This window comes from Prionailurus viverrinus, chromosome B4 (assembly GCF_022837055.1).
Source record: "Prionailurus viverrinus isolate Anna chromosome B4, UM_Priviv_1.0, whole genome shotgun sequence".
NCBI lineage: Eukaryota > Metazoa > Chordata > Mammalia > Carnivora > Felidae > Prionailurus > Prionailurus viverrinus.
This window is the reverse complement of record NC_062567.1, coordinates 16,487,440-16,507,428: the sequence shown is the minus strand read 5'-3', so window position 1 is coordinate 16,507,428 and position 19,989 is coordinate 16,487,440. Positions and strand designations below refer to the sequence as shown.

General features: G+C 42.1%; 1 protein-coding gene across 11 annotated transcripts in view; it reads left to right on the top strand.

Annotated features, from left to right (window-relative positions):
• Window positions 1-19,989, top strand: part of NEBL (nebulette) — a 366,680-nt gene that overhangs the window by 191,751 nt on the left and 154,940 nt on the right. For 9 of the 11 annotated variants that reach the window (XM_047867228.1, XM_047867237.1, XM_047867231.1 and 6 more), the window contains exons 1-3: window positions 2,425-4,240; window positions 6,106-6,212; window positions 12,167-12,319. Coding sequence is in view for 1 of the 11 variants with exons in the window: in XM_047867238.1 (XP_047723194.1) it covers window positions 2,297-2,404 (108 nt within the window). In the remaining 10 variants the exon portion in view is untranslated. Of the gene's footprint in view, window positions 1-2,296; window positions 2,405-2,424; window positions 4,241-6,105; window positions 6,213-12,166; window positions 12,320-19,989 lie in introns of those variants that run through there. The other 2 variants (XM_047867227.1, XM_047867238.1) reach the window with 2 other exon arrangements.

Genomic DNA, 19,989 nt, shown 5'->3' with positions numbered 1-19,989 from the left:
GCACCCCTTCCTCAAGGGTTCCTCCCAGGGTCCCAGATCTGGGACTCACGGGCCTGTGCTGGATTACGGGTCCAGTACGGGTCAAGCTCTGGGCTCAAGGGTGCAGCATTCTCGTTGGCAGGATGGGGTCATGTTGTGAGGGCAAAGGGGACACGTGAGATAGAAGCGAAGAATCCTCCTCCCTCTGTCCTCTGATCTCTTTTTATATCCACTTGTCTCTCAGAATCAGACTATGCGTGGCTGGCAGATCATGAGTTAGAACATTGAAAATTAGACCTAAGGGGAGAGAGAGGACGTAAGTGAATGGGAGACAAGAGAAGAGGTGACTGTGGCTGCTGGGGTCCCTGTATGCGGTAAAGGTGTCCTGGGTGGGTGGCATGTGTGTTGGGACTGACAGTATATGAGGCCTGGTTGTGGATCATACTGCCAAGAAGGATTGAACGTCTTCTAAAACCCTGCAGACCAGTTACGGAGGTGATCGTGTGCTTCTCAAAGCTGGTCCCTTAATGAGACAAGCCCGAGTCAGGTGATTCTTGTGTGTCTTGTGGATGTGAGAAGGACTGTTCAATTGTGATCAACTCTATGAATCTGGAATTTAATGAGTTGTCTTTTCAGTTCTTTCTTTGGAAATCACCATTAAAAAAAAAACAACAACAAAAACCCTTAAACTAATCCCAAAAAGAATATGTGCCTTCCCTGAAACTGGTGTTAGGGGTGTCCGAATCTGGCTTACGGATTTTTCTTCTCACTTCTTCCTGGCTGTCACTGTTATAGCCTTGTCATCTTTCCTACTTTTATTATTTTATGACTCTGTCGCTGTGCTTCCTTCAAGCAAAGCTGAATGGCTTCCCTGCGTAGACATACAACAACGAGAACGTATGGGACTATGTATCTTCTCACATGCTGGGGGTTTGAGGGTGAGAAGGCTAATCCCATTCAGCATTTTCCATGAAAGAAAAACCACGAGGTGTATTTGACCTTTTATTTATGGAAATAGTAAGAGTAAGGGTTGTAGTACTTTCACAAATTTAGATGAAAATACGGAGAGAGGGGCGCCTGGGTGGCCCAGTCGGTTAAGCGTCCGACTTCGGCTCAGGTCACGATCTCGTGGTCCGCGAGTTCAAGCCCCGCGTCGGGCTCTGGGCTGATGGCTCAGAGCCTGGAGCTTGCTTCCGACTCTGTGTCTCCCTCTCTCTCTATCCCTCCCCTGTTCATGCTGTGTCTCTCTCTGTGTCAAAAATAAATAAACGTTAAAAAAAAAATTAAAAAAAAAAAAAGAAAATACGGAGAGAAAATTAGATATTCTTAAGCTACGGGTGATGGGAGGGTCTAAATCTTTCTATTTGTTGACATTTGGGAATTTTTTTTTTTTTTTTCAAGCTTTTCTGGGAAAAGGAAATTTTTCGGTAGCCTCAAGGACAGTAATGCCTGAAAGAACTGACTATTTAAACGCAGACATGACTCAACAAAAACAGTCATTCTATACTCAACTAAGAGAACTTTTCAAATTTCTGCAGAAAGTTGCCCTTACAGAATCATGTTTTTATTAGCACCCTCAATGTTAGCTATTAATTGAAGTGTTGATTTAAGCCCAGTGATGATGAATGTAAAAACGGGGATTGTGTGAGACATCAAAAATGCGTTTCCATATTACTTGATGTTTAGATTTTAGAGAAATAAGAATAAAGTGATAGAACTATTTCGGTCACTAACAGGCAGAATGAATATTTAACGGGTGTGACAGTTGTCGTCCTTATGCTAATAATAGGAGATGGGGCTCTAGTAAGATTAAGCATTAGCTATTCTGGTCCCTCGAGGAAACTGTAAAATTCAGCTTCGCTGCGTTGTAATTAGAAAAGAAGTGTATTTAAATACCGAAAAAAAAAAAAAATCGGAGGTACCTCAGCAGAGTATGCGAGGGGCATGTGCTTGGAGCCTTTTAATCTCTAGGTGTGGCCTGTTTTATAAATATTTCCATAGCATTTATATACTTGACATTTGGTAATACGGTGTTGTATAATCGTATCCATATGCTTTGCCTTACAAAATAAAATGAGACCACCGGAGCTCAGAGTGGTTTAGTGACTTGCCTAGGGTCACGCAGGCGGCGCAATTGATAGGATACAGACCAGGCAGCTGGGCCACGCTTTGCGGCCCTCTCCCTCTGCCACCTGCCGTCCGGAGGCACTGCTTCCGATTTTAGCAGCTTCTCGGGCCCTGGCCTTCCCTGAGTGGGATCTGTGGTTCCTCTGTTGACCTTTCGTTTCCTTTCTTTCACTCCCCTCCCTTCTGTTAGGTCAAGTACAAAAGAGATTTTGAAGAAAGCAAAGGGAGGGGGTTCAGCATCGTCACGGACACTCCTGAACTCCAGAGGCTGAAGAGGACTCAGGAGCAAATCAGTAACGTAGGTGACTGTTCGGTGCCTCGATCGCCCTAACTCGCGTGTCTGGATGAGAGAATGAGGTTGGGACTTGGAGGTGTCCTTGTCGCTACCGTGGGCAAGCGGTTCTCAAGGTGCTCATAAGATATGCCAGGCTCAACTGGGGAACTCCTTCCGTTTGATTTCATCACGGTTACCTAGAGCCTCACACTTTAATAGCAACGACTATATTTCTGAATAGATATTTAACTTACCTCATTAAAGCGACTTGCGAAATGCGTTCACTAGAGAGATCAACTTGATGACAAGAATTGTGTATTTAGAAATATAGTCATCACTATTAAAAGAGTTGTTATAATTTAGCATCTTACGCCATTTTTAATGGTTCTCCGCTTTTGCGTTTTTCCAAAACAGGACTTTTATAGGTAAAATTATACACCTGACAGTTTTGGTTTTGGCTGTGGCTAATCAGACAAAAAATATACACATAAGCCTAAGTATCTTGAATAATCTTATTTTGCTAATTGTGTGTATGTAAGCTTTCACACTTTAAACTAGAAATTTGTTGAAATGATGTGTTCCATCAAATTTCTGAAACAAACATTTACGTATGACGTTGCTGTGGATTTGAAAGCTGTATCTCGTTAAGTAATATATTTTTCCTGACGAAGAAAACTGAGGAGAGCATCAGTTTCCAGCACATGAGGGACCAAAAGTGTTAATTCTGTACTACGTGAAGGCAGATAAATAGCTTATCTTCATTTTCATAATTCACACCTGTGATTATGTTTCTTCCAAAGTTTCTTTGAAGTTTGTCGAAATGTATTTTTTTTCAGAAAAAAAAATCAGTTCAGTGTTAGGTATCCAAGAGGACATACGTATGAAAATTGACAACTATGTACATGATACAGAAGTATGCACAAATCTGCAAGATTCATGCCGTGTTTCATGAGAAGTGTATCTTGTGTATTATTTCCACCGAACTTTGTGTTATAAACGATGTTTATAGATGTTATAAACAATGGAGCCTTAATTTCCAGGAAGTGTTTAATTAGCAGATGGTTTAAACTCGCTGATGTTTGGCCGTCATCATTATATATAACAATTTGGAGATAAAATTGTAGTATACAATTTGAGAAAGAATTTTATTTGTGAAAAAAAACCACAACGATGTGATGTTTTGAAAAAACTTCTTTACGGAATAACAGGAGGTGGAGGGAACACTTTGTTTTGCCATATTCCCTAAGGTTTATTCATTATTTGCTCTTTAAATGGACATTTTAGGTTTGTAAGAACTTTTTTTTTCCTTTGAAGGTAAAAGGGATGCATTTTAAAGATTCACGTCTTTTGTCCCCTTGTTTTTCTCCCCCGTCCCGACAGCCCACCAGTCATGTGTTACCGCCCTCATCTTTCTTCCTCTTCATTCCTTCTTTAAATTAAAAAGTGATTTTTGTTTTTCAAAATGTGAGTTAGGGATACAGCACCGGCAGTTACACAGAATAACGTTTCTTTCTTTGGATTATTTTTGGGGAACTTGAGAAAAAAACAAAACAAAACCCAAAATAATGCCACACAAAACAAAGTTATATCGTAAGTCACAAACTGTCACAGAAATATATTTCAAAAAGAACTAAACATTTCTACTCTAAGACATCCATGGGACAGCTACCATAAGGATTGCAGTCAATCGAAAGGTAAGCCCTTTAATTTATATTCAAATTAAGTCAATATTCATATTTAATAAGAAAAGAACTGATCATTTCACCAACCTTTATCATTAGCAGGAATATACATTTTATTCAACACGTGGAGCTGTCTGCAGATCCATTCTTAATTATGCAAAAACCCCTTGTAACACAGGTACGTATAGGGACGTATGAATCTGTATGTATCATATACATGGCAGTATATACAAATACCATTTGGATTAAGTCTGTGATGTAGACAACACTGATTTTTAAAAGCATGTAATTGAGACGACACCTAAATTTATTTTATTTTATTTTATTTGCGATTGTCTTATGTTAGCCCCTTACCAGTGTTCCAAGGAGTTCTGGTTCTTAAGCCATGGTGAGGCGTAGTCATGTTTGAATAGCAGTAAAGAATATAGATATCATAATATTACCATTAGGGATTTATTCCTGAAGAAAGGAAACTGTTAAATATACTGAGGTCTCGTGAATTTTTTATTCATTAACAAGGCTGCAACTTTATGAACTTTTTCCGTGACCTCACAGGGTTTTCCACATTACTCAAAGATCTTTTTTTCTTTTTTGTTTTTTTCTCTAAGAAACTTGGGCTAATATGGAAGGTGGCACTTTGGTTAGCCCAATTTTCCACATTACTTTCAGATAAACCCAAATACCGAAACATGTGCGCCAAATCCAGACAGATATTTTTGACAGTGGCCTGGACTGTGTCTGTTTGGAGAGGGAAGGGGGTGAGAAAATGTCCAGACTGGTCTCCACCAGAATTTGCCTGCTCGGGGTGCTCGGATGAGCAGACTCATTCTGAAATTATAAGCCATATGACATTCAAGCTACAAGTTTAATACAGGCTGATGTAGGTGGGTTATTAAGTCGAGGTCTTTGTAATCTTTATTTTCCCGTTTGCTTCATTTTCTTATTTGTGTTTACTTTTACTTACTTGTTTTCCTTATTTTTATCTTTGAATATTGTATGGATCTTTCTAAGCTGCCTTTAATCCCTTTCAGACTAAAGAAAGTAGAAAGACATAAAACTGAACTTAACGACACCTCTTAGGTGTTTTGGGCAATGTGCTGTGCATGAATGGGCATTTTTGATTGCTCGTGTCTGTATTGGTGTTATGAAATTTTCTCAGCCACTCTGATTCATTTGTGCAGGATTTGAAATCATTTGGAAATACCCACTCAGTCTGCATCTGTTACTGAGATGTGGGATAGAACACAACCCATAAATTTGAAATTGTGTGTAATGAAAGGCGTGAACGTGGGTTTAGCCTTGACTTCTTTTTTTGGGGGGATCTGTAATGACAGCATATTGAATCTGGGAGATTTATGAAATGCTGCAATTTAAAATTCCTCTCTTATATTACCGACTTAGTATAGCTGCAGAAAGAATAAGAAAAGAGGCCAGGTTTCAGAATTTACTAAATGGTTGGAAAGAAACAGAATGGTTTCTGAAACAACAACAACAACAAAATTCCAGAAAATTCCAGAAAATACCTAATTGTGTCCTCCCACGACCCACCAAAGTCCAGGGTAGAAATTCAGAAAGGGCAGACATGACCTGGTGGAGCTCCACGTTTTCTTTACTTCTTGATATTTTAGGGAAATGTTCTTAAAAGACAACGTACAGTCTTGTATCAAAGAATACTGTGCCTTTGGACATTTTCAAAAACCGTTTTTCCTGTTGTCCTCAGACCTCTAGGTCGTGTGGGTAATTGGAAAGGTGGTTTCTGACGCTGGTGGTTACCACCTTCAGGTTTATAAGCAGTGCATTCAGGATACCTGCAGTTGGGCAGAGAATCACTGCCAACATCTAAGGGACTAGGTTGGGCCTTGAGAAGATTATTGATGTGTTTCATTCTGCCTGCTTATGCACTCATTTAAGCTGCGCTTTTAATTAGCTGAGACAGTCTATAGATAAATTGTGAAATGAAAGGGTAAAGTCCAACCCCAAGAGACTTTTAAAATCCTTGTGCTATGGATAAAATCTAGATGTTTATTTTCTAATTTACTTTAGGTAATGGAGAAATATATGGGGGGGAAGGGGAACACCCCCCCCCCCCCCCCCCCCCCCCCCCCCCGCCAAAACCAGATGACAGGATCCTGTATTTTGCGGACTGACTGGTAAGTCTGCCATTAGGTGATTTGTCAAGATTTGTGTCTGTCCTTGACTCACAGAGGAAATAATTTGTGTGTGTGTGTGTGTGTGTGTATGCATGCAGTGTGCCTGCGTGTGTTGGCTTCAGTGGGCATCTTTAAAACACCCTTTCCTTAGATCACTGGCCCATAGACAACACAGGCAATAATATTTTCACTCGCTCTATATTCCTTCCCTTCCCCCGTCAGAATCTATAGGTTTGGTTATCTTTCCTGTTTCCCAAATACCCCTTCTTACTACCATTTTCAACGTAGCGTAGCCATTCATAAAATGTTCACTTGCTTCACAAGAAAAGCTAAGATTGAAGCCTTTTTTTAAAAAAACGTTACAGGGGTGCCTGGGTGGCTCAGTCGGTTAAGCGTCCGACTTCAGCTCAGGTCACGATCTCGCGGTCCGTGAGTTCGAGCCCTGCATCGGACTCTGGGCTGATGGCTCAGAGCCTGGAGCCTGCTTCCGATTCTGTGTCTCCCTCTCTCTCTGCCCCTCCCCGTTCATGCTCTGTCTCTCTCTGTCTCAAAAATAAAAATAAAATGTTAAAAAAAATTAAAAAATAAATAAAAAATAAAAAAACGTTACAGAGCAAAGAGTCTCTTCTCTAATTTGATATTGAAATGTAATTATTTTTAGCTTTTTTGATACAGCTACATAATTTTTCATTGACTTCTTAGAATGCAAAATAAATTATGTGTCCATTAATAAGCTCACATGGATGCTGATGATTTAGTTCCCTGAGATTTTGTGAGTTAGCTTCAAAAATATTAGATTATTGGAGGCAAACATGGCCTAATAATTGAATAGCAGTGTCTATGGGCTATTAAAATATTTGATTCAAAGTTAGGTTGAGTGTAAGGGTGAGCAGGAGGGTAGGGATGATTATCTAGGGATCTGGTCTCTGTTTGTAATTTAAATAAATCATTTTGACAGAGACTGACTGTGGCCATGTTCAGGCTGCTGACGGTGTGAAATTGAGTTGTATGGTGGACAGAAGACAAGCAGTCAAGAGAAATCCCCAAAGGCAAAATTTGTTATGTAATTGGGTCAACTCATGCATGAGAAATGCATGCTAATTGTAAACTGGTGGCGAAATTACAGTGTAAGAGGCAATTAGGTCTTCTATGAACCCGAACAACTGATACAGAAGGATTTCTCTTTCTTTTTACATTCAGCAAACATAAAAAAGTTTCTTTTTTTAAAGGCGAGGAAGGTAAAAATCAGAAAGACATTCAGTGTTGACAGAGAGTATTTGTTAGTTTTGTTCCTTACACAAGAAGCATAACTGTTTTATATGCCATGGAACATTTATCTGAAAGCTTCTGATTTTGAGTGGTAAAGTCTAATACATTAAGTAGTTGGAGAGGAGAATCGTACGGTTTTTTTGATACAACTCATAACCAGGTTGATTAGCGTAGATGAAATAACAGAGATCGTTATTAGGTCAGTAGCTTAGATTTAAGCCCTTGGAGGCTAGTATTTTCACAGAGTGAATTTATATGTCACTGTAATGGGCTGTACCTTACCTCCAGCTTGTCTCAACTGGTAACTCCCATGTATTCCTGAGTAATAGTGGGTAAGTAGCATTATCTTTAAAGCAAAGATCCAATATGTCAGAGAAGGTGATAGGGCATTAACATGTATTTTCCTTATAATACCGAACACATGTATGAATGCTTTATTTGTTTCGAAACACTTTGACATACCCAGTCTAATTAGATTCTCTGAACACCCTCTCCTCAGGGAAAGTATTTCTATAAGGAACACTTAGACTTTCATGAGAAAAATGTACGGAAAATCACCTCTCGGTGCTTTCTCGTGTCCAAATCCGTGGTTTCCCTTACACCTGGTTTTGCTTTATTTTTCCACCTAGGGCAGAACTTCAAAGGTTGATCTCTTCTTTTTATCCTCCGGTTTTTAGCCACAGCCACTTAAAGAAACAAATACATCCCAGACCAGTAATTACTTGTGCATGGCAAGTACAAGGGTTGTGGCTGTAAAATGGCATTGTCTAAACGGGAGGTGGGGAGGTGGGGGAGGGCCCCCAGAGTAAAAGAATTAACACATATGACTTTTTTTTTTTTTTTTTGGAAACAGAGATTAACGATCCCGCAAACAATTTCTGAAGATCCTTCTTTAGTGAAATTCCTTTCCCTCATTCGTTTCTTTTCTCTTCCCCTGTGTTCAGGCCCCTTAGCCTGCCTGAGTTATTGCGGGACCTCCTAATTGGCCTTCTCTCCTTCCAGGCTCCTTCTGGAGCTTTTCCATTGTGTCTTGAACACTGGCACCAGATGAGTCTTTCTAAAATATCTCTTTCATCAAGACCCTAATTATGATTCACTAAGAACTTCCCTGGGAGCTCCGCTCTGCGTAGGACAAAGTCTCATCTCCGAAGCTCTTTCATTCTGACTCTCAGGGCCCTCCAGGATCGGCTCCTAAATTACTTTTCCCCGTATCTTTCACTGCCTGTCAACACGGTTCTTCCGTTTCTTTTAGGCCTGACTGAGTTAGTCTGTCCTGGGCTTTTGCATGAGTCACTCCTCTCGTTTGGCACAATTTCACAGTGTCTGTGAATGATCCTGGACCCACACCCAGACCCCAGCTACCGCGATCTTTCTCCTCTCCCAATCACGACAGTGCTTTGCTCGATGGCACCATTAGCCACACCACAGTTTGGTCTGAAGGAGCATTTTCACTGGTTATGTGTTTTACTTCTCTAGCTTCAGGAAGATGAAGACCATCCACGTCTTCTTCAATTTATTTTTTGCCTCTCTAAGAATGCATACCGTGGTGCTTTGTACTTCACCTTTCTGGCCACATCCTTGGCCCTCCCTGCCCTCGCTTGGTTGTGGGAAGAAGTCTCTAAACTGCTCCTGCCTGCCACAGGACTGCCTCTTCTCCCTCCCGAGCCGCTCTCTTTGTGGTTTCTTGCAAGTTCCTAAAATGCACATCTGATCACGTCACTTTCTACCTTAAAATCTATCTCTTGCTCCCTATTGCCTTTGGGATGAAATGCAAATACTGTGGCAGGGAATATGAGACTGTCTGTGGTTTATTGCCAGATGAGATCTCCAGCCTGGGGGTCCGTCTTGAACCCTCAGCCCTATGCACTTTACACTTCCATCTGGAAGGTTCTTTGTACCCTTTCCATATCCCTTCTACGCCCAGAGCCTACCTCTTCTTCCCTGGCCTTCCTCTTTCTCTTGGCATCCTGGCAGTCTCGTTCTGGAACTGCATGCTGAGTTATCTTCCTCCTGAACTGAACTCTATGAAGGTTCAGGCTTTTTCTCTGTCACCCCAGGGCCGAACACGGAGCCACGTTTGATAAGTGGATGCATTAACTTCTTGGCCCAACATACCTTCTTCTCAAGGCTTCTCCTGTGCCCGAGGCTGTCGGCTCCCCTATGGCTTAACCAGGACTGCTTCTGTAAACACACCCATTTTGATACTTTGACCAGCGAATCCCCTCCAGTCTTGTGTGAATTTCATCGTACAGAGGAGATTATTACAAGCCGTTCTGATAGCTCTAGATCTATCTTAATCAAAGCATCTCTTTTAAGGTCTGTGCAGATACACATCAATTTCCTTCCTTAAAACTCCTAGATCTTTCCTTCATTCCGTCATTCTGTAGCACGATGAAGTTGCCTAATAAATACTCACTTAGGAAATGACCGAATTTTTTTTTTAATGTTTATTTATTTTTGAGACAGGGAGGGGCAGAGAGAGAGAGGGAGACAGAGAGTCTGAAGCAGGTTCCATGCTGTCAGCTCAGAGCCTGATGGGGGGAGCTGTGAGATCATTACCTGAGCCAAAGTTAGACATTTAACTAACTGAGCCACCCGGGTGCCCCATGACTGAATTCTTTTAAGGGTATTATTTCCTCAAGTTTTTTTTTTTTTTTTCTTTTTCAGAAGAGTCTGCCTTACCATCCACTTCTCAGTCTAAGCAAATCAAATCTTTCCTAGGATATGCACCACAGTAGGGTAGGGAACCAGCACATCCTTTCAACACAAAATTGCTAATGCCTGGAATAGTGCTTGACAACATAGCAGGTGCTCAGGAAATGTATGTTGTGCACATGAATGAAGTGATAATATTTAAAATATTGACAAATTTGCACATTCTTTCTCTTGAAACCTCTCTTTGCAAGGGAGTTTGTAGCTTTTTTTTTTTTCTTCAGAGTTTACTTATTTATCTTGAGAGTGTGCGCGAGCAGGGGAGGAGCAGAGAGAGAGAGAGGGAGAGAGAGAATCCCAAGCGGGCTCCACGGTGTCAGCACAGAGCCTGACAAGGGGCTGGAAGTCACAAACTGTGAGATGATGACCTGGGCCGAAATTAAGAGTTGGATGCTTGACAACTGCGCCATCCAGGTGCCTCCCAGAGAGTTCTTAGCTTTGAAAGTTGCTTCAAATTTGTTTTTTGTTTTGTGTTGCTTCAGAACACCCATTTTTTTCACTTTCTCCTATTTTTACTTAAACACTCAGTGATTTCTATAGTTTTCATCAAAAGTTTATGGCAGTGTTTTCTCAGTAAAGCAGGAACATTTGCTTTCTAATGTGGCATTTAAGAATTTCACTGTATTAGGGGCGCCTGGGTGGCTCAGTCAGTTAAACATCTGACTTCGGCTCCGGTCATGATCTAGCGGTTGATGAGTTCGAGCCCCACATTGGGTTCTGTGCTGACAGCTCAGAGCCTGGAGCTGCTTTGGGTTCTATGTCTCCCTCTCTGTCTATACCTCCCCCACTCATTCTCTCTCTCTCTCTCTCTCTCTCTCTCTCTGTCTTAAAAATAAACATTGAAAAAAAAAAAGAATTCAGAATATCAGTGTATTAGAAATCCAATGACCACCCCTGTTTTAAAATGTCAGGCAATTTACTTTTATCTTATCTTATCTTATCTTATCTTATCTTATCTTATCTTACCTTATCGTGTCTAAATATCTGATAAATGGGACTTGCATTAGACTGTCCAGGCTGCCATAACAAAAGATCACAGGCTGCGTGGCTTAAATCACAGAAATTTATTTTCTCACAGTTCCAGAGGCAGGAAGTCCAGGATCAAGGGCCAGCAGGGTTGACTTCTGGTGACAGCTCTTGTCTTGGCTGGGAGAGGACACTTTCTTACTGTGTCCTCATATGGCCTTTTCCTACATGTATGTGTATAAGAGAAAGAGGTCTCTGGTGTGTCTTCCTCTTCTTGGAAGGACACCAGTTGAATTGGATCAGGGCCCCAGCCTTTGACCTCGTTTAACCTGAATTACCTTTTTAAAATTTCCGTCTCCAAAGACAGTCACACTGGGGCTTAGGGTTTCAAGATACAGGTTTTGGAGGAGGGGACACAATTCAGTCCATAATGGGGACAAATGAGAAGTGATCTGCATACATCATAGGGACTTTTGAGAAAACTAAGTAATATCCATTTTGTAATCATAAGCTCCTATCATAAGTCAGCTTCTTTAGTAGAGGTAGATTACAATACCTTGTGTCATCTCGGGAAAACTTCTACATCCGGTTTTTAAATTTTGTTTTTTCTGTTTTCAAACTGAACAATTTTAACAACAACAACAAAGAATTTCCTTCTGGGTCCTATTTCTGATCCTTAATTGGCCCTTGCAAGCCTCTTTATTTGTGGTTTCGAGCCACAGTCATTTATAGAAACAAAGATAGCATATAGTAGTAATTACGTTTTCCAGGTCTCAGTGGAATGATGGAGCTCAGAATGTAGATCTCACATGTCCTGTGCTGGCAGTCTGGCCTGGGCAGACGTGAGGGAAAGGAGGGCAGAGGTGTGACAATAGAAAGGAGGACAGAGGTGTGACAATAGAAAGCCACGGGGAAAGCCGAATAAAGATGAGCTTTTTAAAAAATGTTGCAATTTCCAGCACACGATACAGATTAAAAACTTACAAAGTATCTGAATTTTCTTCCAGATTTTATTATACCCTTTGGGACATACCTACTGCGAGCACATACTGAACGTTAAAGAAGATCCGGTAGTCTTGCCTACATATTTGTGGAGTCGCCAGATGCGACCGTCATTAGTAATTATGCCACATCATTATAACTTTGGTGGATTTTTGCAGGTAGGTTTGAAACTGGTTGTTCTTCCAGCTAATAAGTGTAATAGTCGCAACTTATTAAGAGGTCATGAATCAAAGGAGACATTATAAAGAGATTTAATTAGAAGCCATTGGTAACCCAAGCCAAGTTTATACAATTAAGGGAAATTGCACCACTAGAAGTTAGAGGCAAGAATGTCTTCCTTTTTGTAAGCATATGCAGATAGATATGTTCTCTAATTTGCATTTCATTTTCCTAGAAGAATTATGTCATGGAAATTGCTTTTCTTTATTTTTTGCTCGTACTTTCTACCGTAGGTTCCTTTTCTTTCACGGTCGTCAGGCCTGCTCTGTAGCCTTTCTGTCTTGGGTACAGAATCGCATGCAATGCTGTTTGTAAAAGGATATGTCTACATTTCTCTTTGAAGGGCCAGTTGCTTTTGTGCAGTACCCTTAGGCTTGGTTCCAAGGACAAGAAGCAAGAAGCGATGATCACTTATTTTTTTGTTTGCTTATATTTGCGATGGATTTTTCCTCTTGTGGCTATATTAACTATAACCAAGTCAACTTTTAATTCGTTTGAATTAAGCTTTCGTGTCATGGCCTTCTGCAAACGATGATGAAAATGGCAGTTTGTCTGTTTCGGAAAGTATGAAATAGAGTATAGATGCAGAAAAAAGAATGAAAGGAGAAAAACCTTTAAAGAAATCATTCTGGTCTTAACACTTGTTATTGTCGAGAGCGAGAATTGAATTTTCCCAAACAGAGTGATTTCAATGTTCGCTTTTGTTGTGTAATTGTGATGAGCCCGTTGAGGGCAAGCAGCATTTCTTGCTCATGCTGGAGTCTTCTAGAGCACGGTGCTTCAACTGTGATGAATAAGACAAGGGGGAAGTTGCTTTCACGGTTACGCTGCATATGTGTTTGTTCTTTAAACATTTGCTGTGGACCTCACGTTCACCGGGCCCCATAGATGGCGGAGAAAGTGAGAAACCACTCTGTGTATGCGTTTATACTCTTGTGAGGGTACCTTCAGTGGCTGGCCAAGGTTTTCACTGCCGCAGGGCCATCTTAAAAGCTGTAAGGCGAGGAAGGAAGGAAGGAATACGATAAGGTTGGGAGCACCTAGCGCCTACTTGTCAGAGTGTGGAGAGAGACAGAGACACCATTACTGAAATGCAGACTGAGGCAAGATTGGTGAGAGATTGGTATCATATTTTCAAATATGCATATTTTTGGTATCTACAAGGCCAAAAAAATCTCCAAGAGAAATCACTTTGAACACATTAACTGACTCAACAGACATTGTTGAGTGTTTACCGTATGCCGGACACTTTGCCAGGAGGCGGGGGATATAATGAGAAACGAAATAAATTTGACCCCTGACCTCATGGAGCTGGGTGTTCACCCTCTAACGGGCAAGCAGACCATGGCTGCCCAGGATGATAAATGCTTGAGAGAGGGAAACCCTGTGCTGTTATCAGAGGGGTAGCCAGCCAGGTTTGGGAGGTAAAGGAATTGAAAGCTTGCCAACGTTACTTGAAAATAGCCTTTGAAGAATTTTACTAAATCATTCTTTTTTGAATCGTGATTCGTATTGTTTGTTTATTGTATTGTCAGTGGGGGTGTCCAGAAAATATCACGCAAAATTAATCAAGCCATAGATTACACACAAAATGTAAAAAAAAGAATGAGCATTTATAGCAGAGTATCGATTAGCTTATTTAAAAAAATTTTTTTAATGTTTATTTTTGAGAGAGAGAAAGAGAGACAGAATGCGAGCAGGGGAGGGGCAGAGAGAGAGGGAGACACAGAATCTGAAACAGGCTCCAGGCTCTGAGCCATCAGCACAGAGCCCGACACGGGGCTCGAACCCACGGACTGTGAGATCATGACCTGAGCCGAAGTCGGACGCTCAACTGACTGAGCCACCCAGGTACCCCTCGATCAGCTTATTAATGTCACAGTGGCTAAGAAGATTAGTATGTAAATATTTGCATACACTTAAAAACTCAGACACATGTTCTCTCCATCTTGGTTTTCAGTACTCAAGAGGCTGAGAAGTTTTGAAAGTAAAGCGATGACCATTTTTCTTCATCTCTTTTGTACCCTCACCCTCTGTAGGGATAGTTTCAAATCAAAAACTTCTCAGGACTCGGTCCAAAATATCGACAGAACATATTGCATCTTAAAAATGTACACGTACCCGAAAAGAGCCCTACACACACGTGATGCGTATGTTTTGCATACATAGGTCGCGTGTACTGGCGTGTCTGAGGAGGGAGCTCCGCAAAGCTGATGATAAACATTGGTTAGCGCTGTTTGGTTTCCACCTTCGGTGTTGCTGGCCCAATCTGTGCCGACGACGAACCTCTGGGACGTCCCCTCAGTGCTGTGGGGTCTTTTCCTGCCAAATATTGTTCCCTTGCAAGATTAAATAGCTGAATCAGTGTGGCCTGAATCTTGATCCTGCTGAGAATATTAAGACTCCCGCAGGTTGTAATACAGATTAGCTGGTGAGAGCTCTGTTGGAAAAATAAAGTGAGTTTCCCTAAATGAATTTATCAACTGCTGGGAACCTCTTTGTGTCCTCTAGCATGAGTGTGTGTGTGCTGGCAGTTAACCATTTATTTCCCTCATTTTCCCCAAAACTTCCTCCTGCCCACGCCTGGGCATCGACTGTAAACGTTTTCATAACTTTATTGCACGTTTCTGTTTTGCCAGATAAGACATTTGGCATGTTAAAATGATTAAGTACTGTGAAGGGTAAGTCATTATTTACTGAAGGAGGAAAGCCATTTTCTCGGGAATTGCGCAGTGAATTTCACATTATTTCTACAACGAAGCGAACCACACCACTGGGTTATTTGGAGTCAGCGGATTGGCATTTTGCATTTTGATCACGGGGTTTACATTATCGGTCGAAAAATGGGGAAATATTTAAGAGGTAGGCGTAAGGGCCAAATTTATTTCCATCACCTCCAAACTCCATTCTATTGCTATTTCTGCTTCTAGGGTTAGAGTATAACCTTTGAAGGTTCTGAATTCCACAGAGATTGTGGGGCTCCCCCTCAAATGAAACAAATAATAATAATAAAAAAATCAACACCAATACTGCTAAGATCTAGGGCACAGTACGCACGGGTAGGCTGAAAATGAATAGTTGTTCGACTTTCCGATCCAGGCTTCTGGATAAGTCAGTGGAACTCTCTTCCATTTTGGGGGGGCCCTTCCCTCGCTTGTGTACGAAGCCTGTGCTCAACTGCCTATGAGGCAGTTCAGTACTCAAGTACTCAGTACACCATCTGCTGCCTCCACTATCCCCCGTTTGTCTCCTGACACCTCGTGTGCACGCGCGTGTGATTTCCCAGTACCGATGTCTGTGACTGATTTGTTGAGGGCAGAGCATGACACAGTTGTAATATTGTTCACTTTATCGGCACTGTACTGATGTTTGCAGATCGCTCCGTAGGTTATTACTGTGATTATCACTATCAGTATTCTAAATGTGAAATGATTAGTTCAATCATGATTTTTTAAAATGTTTATTTACTTTTGAGAGAGAGAGAGAGAGAGAGAGAGAGCGCGCGCGCGAGCGCACGCCCACGCATGGGTGGGGGAGGGGCGGAGAACGAGGGAGACAGAGAACCCCAAGCAGGCTCCACGCTGTCAGCACGACCCCGATGCGGGGCTTGAACTTGCGAACCCTTAGATCGCGACCTGAGCCGAAATCCAGAGTCGGATGCTTGGGGCGCCTGGGTGGCGCAGTCGGTTAAGCGTCCGACTTCAGCCGGGTCACGATCTCACGGTCTGTGAGTTCGAGCCCCACGTCCGGCTCTGGGCTGATGGCTCAGAGCCTGGAGCCTGTTTCCGATTCTGTGTCTCCCTCTCTCTCTGCCCCTCCCCTGTTCATGCTCTGTTTCTCTCTGTCCCAAAAATAAATAAACGTTGAAAAAAAAAAAAAGAGTCGGATGCTTAACTAACTGAGCCACCCAGGCGCCCCAGTTAAATTGTTTTTTGGTGGGCATAAATGCACCAAACGCTGGGCATAGAAAATGTCCTGAGGGAGGACAGGACAAGAAGGGAGCCTTGTCCGGTTGGCAGCTTTTAGCGTGCCTTCATAAAACAGCCACTGTTTTGTACTTATCCCATATGAGGGCGTTAGGCTAAGTACTACCTGACCTTAATTTCTGAATACTTTGGAAGTTAGCTTGTAAAAAACTGGGGTCAGCCAGAACTGAGGTCTTCCATCCGTTAATCTGGTTTGCCTTTCTTTTTTGGACGCTTGACTCTTTGAGTCACGTTGGTGGCGTTATTGAAATTTGCAGTCTTTCAGAATTAGACTTTCAAGGTACATTTTAAAAAGTAACTTTTAGGTATTAAACTGTAAATATTATCAGTGGCTTAAAAAAATTCATCCGTTCAAGTGGACAAAATAGTGATGCATTATCCTTAGTAAATGCCAATGGGATTTCCATGCCTGGGATTTATCAGTATTAAGACTCTTTCTTTTAAATTGTGAAATGTATCACACATACAAAACAGTCCACAGAAACTTACGTAGAGTGTAAAGGATAGTAATAAAGCAGGCACCCGTGTACCCACCACCCAGCTTAAGAAATAGAAAACTTTGGGGGCGCCTTGGTGGCTCAGTCGGTTAAGCATCCGGCTTCAGCTCAGGTCATGATCTCGCGGTCCATGAGTTTGAGCCCCGCGTCAGGCTCTGTGCTGACAGCTCGGAGCCTGGAGCCTGCTTCACATTCTGTGTCTCCCCCTCTCTCGGCCCCTCCCCTCCTCATGCTCTGTCTCTCTCTGTCTCAAAAATAAATAAAAACATTAAAAAAAAAAAAGAAATAGAAAACTTTAGAAAATTTTGAAGGTCCCTGTGTTTCCTCAGGTTTATACCTCATCCCCCTGAGTAGCTACCAACAAAAGGGCTACAGCATTTTGAAACACAGATTTTCATTGTGAAATGATGGAAAGATGATATGAAAACCAAGTTCCCATGTATGGAAACAACGTACGGATTTTGAAGAAAATCTGATTGGCTTCTTGTACCACTAAAAGCACACACAGTCAGTGGGGTGCCTGGGTGGCTCAGCTGGTTAAGCATCTGACTTCAGCTCAGGTCATGATCTCATGGTTTGTGGGTTCGAGTCCCGAGTCGGGTTCTGGCTGATACGGAGCCTGCTTTGGATTCTGTGTCTCCCTCTCTCTCTGCCCCTCCCGTGCTCGTGCTCTCTCTCTCTCTCTCTCTCTCTCTCTCTCAAAAATAAACTTTTAAAAGAAAGATAAAAGAAAGAGCCAGGATTTGAGTGTAGATTTTTTCTGACTCTCAAATACAGGATTCTCCCTTTACATCAGAATTTTGGGATCATCCCTTCTATGCGATATCTGGAGCCCTTGTGCTGTAGAGTAAATGTCAAGATAGGAATTTCTTTGTTACTATTAATGCAGAAGTTGATTTATCCTTAAATGGCACTTTGGAGATCGCATCCTGCTATTAGGACCAAATTTAGAAGTTTCAGATTTTTTAAACCTGGGAACAGAGCTTTATCACCCATGAGTAGAGCCTCCCATTGAAATATTGGATCATGACCTGAGCCAAAATTGAGTTGGATGTTCAACTGACTGAGCCACCCAGGCACTCTGAAAAGATTTTGTAAGTAAGGGAATGACACCGGATTTTTGGGTCACTATGTGAGTGTTGGGAGTGGCTGACGTAGGCTTGTTGTCAGCCTGGCCCTTCTCTGGGTGGGATTTCATTGTAATTGTCTCCATGGGATCTTGGAGCCCCTTATGTCTGGCTGTTGGGCCTTGGGATGATTATGATACCAGTACTTGTAGGGGTCGGCTCTTGGAGAACAGAAGAAGAAGAAAATAATGCGTTCCGGTATCTCTATTTTTAAGCTATGCCAATAAAAACAAGAATGTAAGCAGTTTTACCGCGTGGATTTAGAACCGAATGACGAACGCTGAGCACAGGTGTCTGTATGGTATGTAAATAGGGCAGTTGTGCGTTCACGCCCCAACTGTGACACAAGCCTGGGATGGCTAGTCTCAGACACAATGTCAGGTTGGCAGGTTTGAAAGTGCAAAGCCATATAAATATGTATGCCTTCAGCATTGCGTGCAAATGCTACATTAGTTCCGTACAAATATGGAGAGAAAAACCCCAGTTAACTGAACTGTCTGCAGCGGGGGCAGTGGGGGGTGTTCTGGTCAACTTCTTACTGTGTTTCAATAAAGGTTAAGCCTCAACCTTTGTTGCTTTATGATGGTGTCTCCAAAAGTCAGATGACAAACCAGACTGTAGCTAATGGAACTGCGTCTTGCTCATTGAACAGGCCAGAGATGACAGACCCTGATCCACATAGGTCATTATATAGGGCACAGATGGTCGCAGAGGTGACCTCCAGAGTCCGTTTTATCCTCAGGACGCTGTCTGGAAGCAATATTTTCGGAAGTCTATGAGGATGCCTGTTTGAGACTGTTCACCTTTGACTACCTTTGAGTCCTAAAGTCAGGGTGCACAGGAACAAAATCCTGGTAGTTGAATGGTTTTAAATGACTTAGTTTTTTGTTTGCAAGGAGTTGAGGACTGGATCCTAGTTACAAGCAAAGGAAATTAGTTTTGGGTTGTAACAAGACACACGAGTAAGAAACAAGAAATAGCTTCCTATGATATGTGGATTACAGGATAAAGCCTTAAGGCTCTTTCAACTTTTAAAATGACCTACTTAAAATTTTTTTAAATGTGGGGGCGCCTGGGTGGCGCAGTCGGTTAGGCGTCCGACTTCAGCCAGGTCACGATCTCGCGGTCCGTGAGTTCGAGCCCCGCGTCAGGCTCTGGGCTGATGGCTCGGAGCCTGGAGCCTGTTTCCGATTCTGTGTCTCCCTCTCTCTCTGTCCCTCCCCCGTTCATGGTCTGTCTCTCTCTGTCCCAAAAATAAATAAAAAACGTTGAAAATAAATTTAAAAAAAAAAACATTTTTTTTTAAATGTGTATTCATTTTTGAGAGACAGAGAGAGACAGAGTTGGAGCAGGGGAGGGGCAGAGAGAGAGGGAGATACAGAATCCGAAGCAGGCTCCAGGCTCTGAGCTGTCAGCACAGAGACCGATGTGGGGCTCGTACCCATGAATCGTGAGATCGTGACATGAGCCGAAGTCTACTTTGTGTGATGCAGTAGAAAGCCACCGTTAAGTAAAAATATGAAGTCAAGCTCTGTCTATGGATATAAGTACACGGAGGGGTGATTGGCGTCCCTTTTTGGCCTCTTATAATTTTAGGAGAATGTGATTGAGACACACGGGGAAAGCAGTGTCGTCTCGCTTTGTAGACTCTGGGAATCGTGTGTGCCCTGATGTAGGGGAGGGGAGAGCGGGCGCCATCATGGGCTGCTCTGCCCTGGGCAGGTCCTCTTCAATCCCTCCAGACCACACAGCGAAAGCCAAGTGAGGCTCCCAAAATGTTATATTTTGAAGTAGGGATTAATACCAGGCAAAAAGTGCCATGTTTTATGGAAGGTCCAGTTTCCTTCTACCTTCAGATGTTGTTCTTTTAAAAAGAATTATTTGAGATGAACTGATATTTGTGGCCCCGAAAAAGAGTCAAACTAACCTTATTCATAAGGTGGGAGAATGTTGAAGTCTGAACACACAGGATTACAAGGTCATTTTGAAGGACAGCATG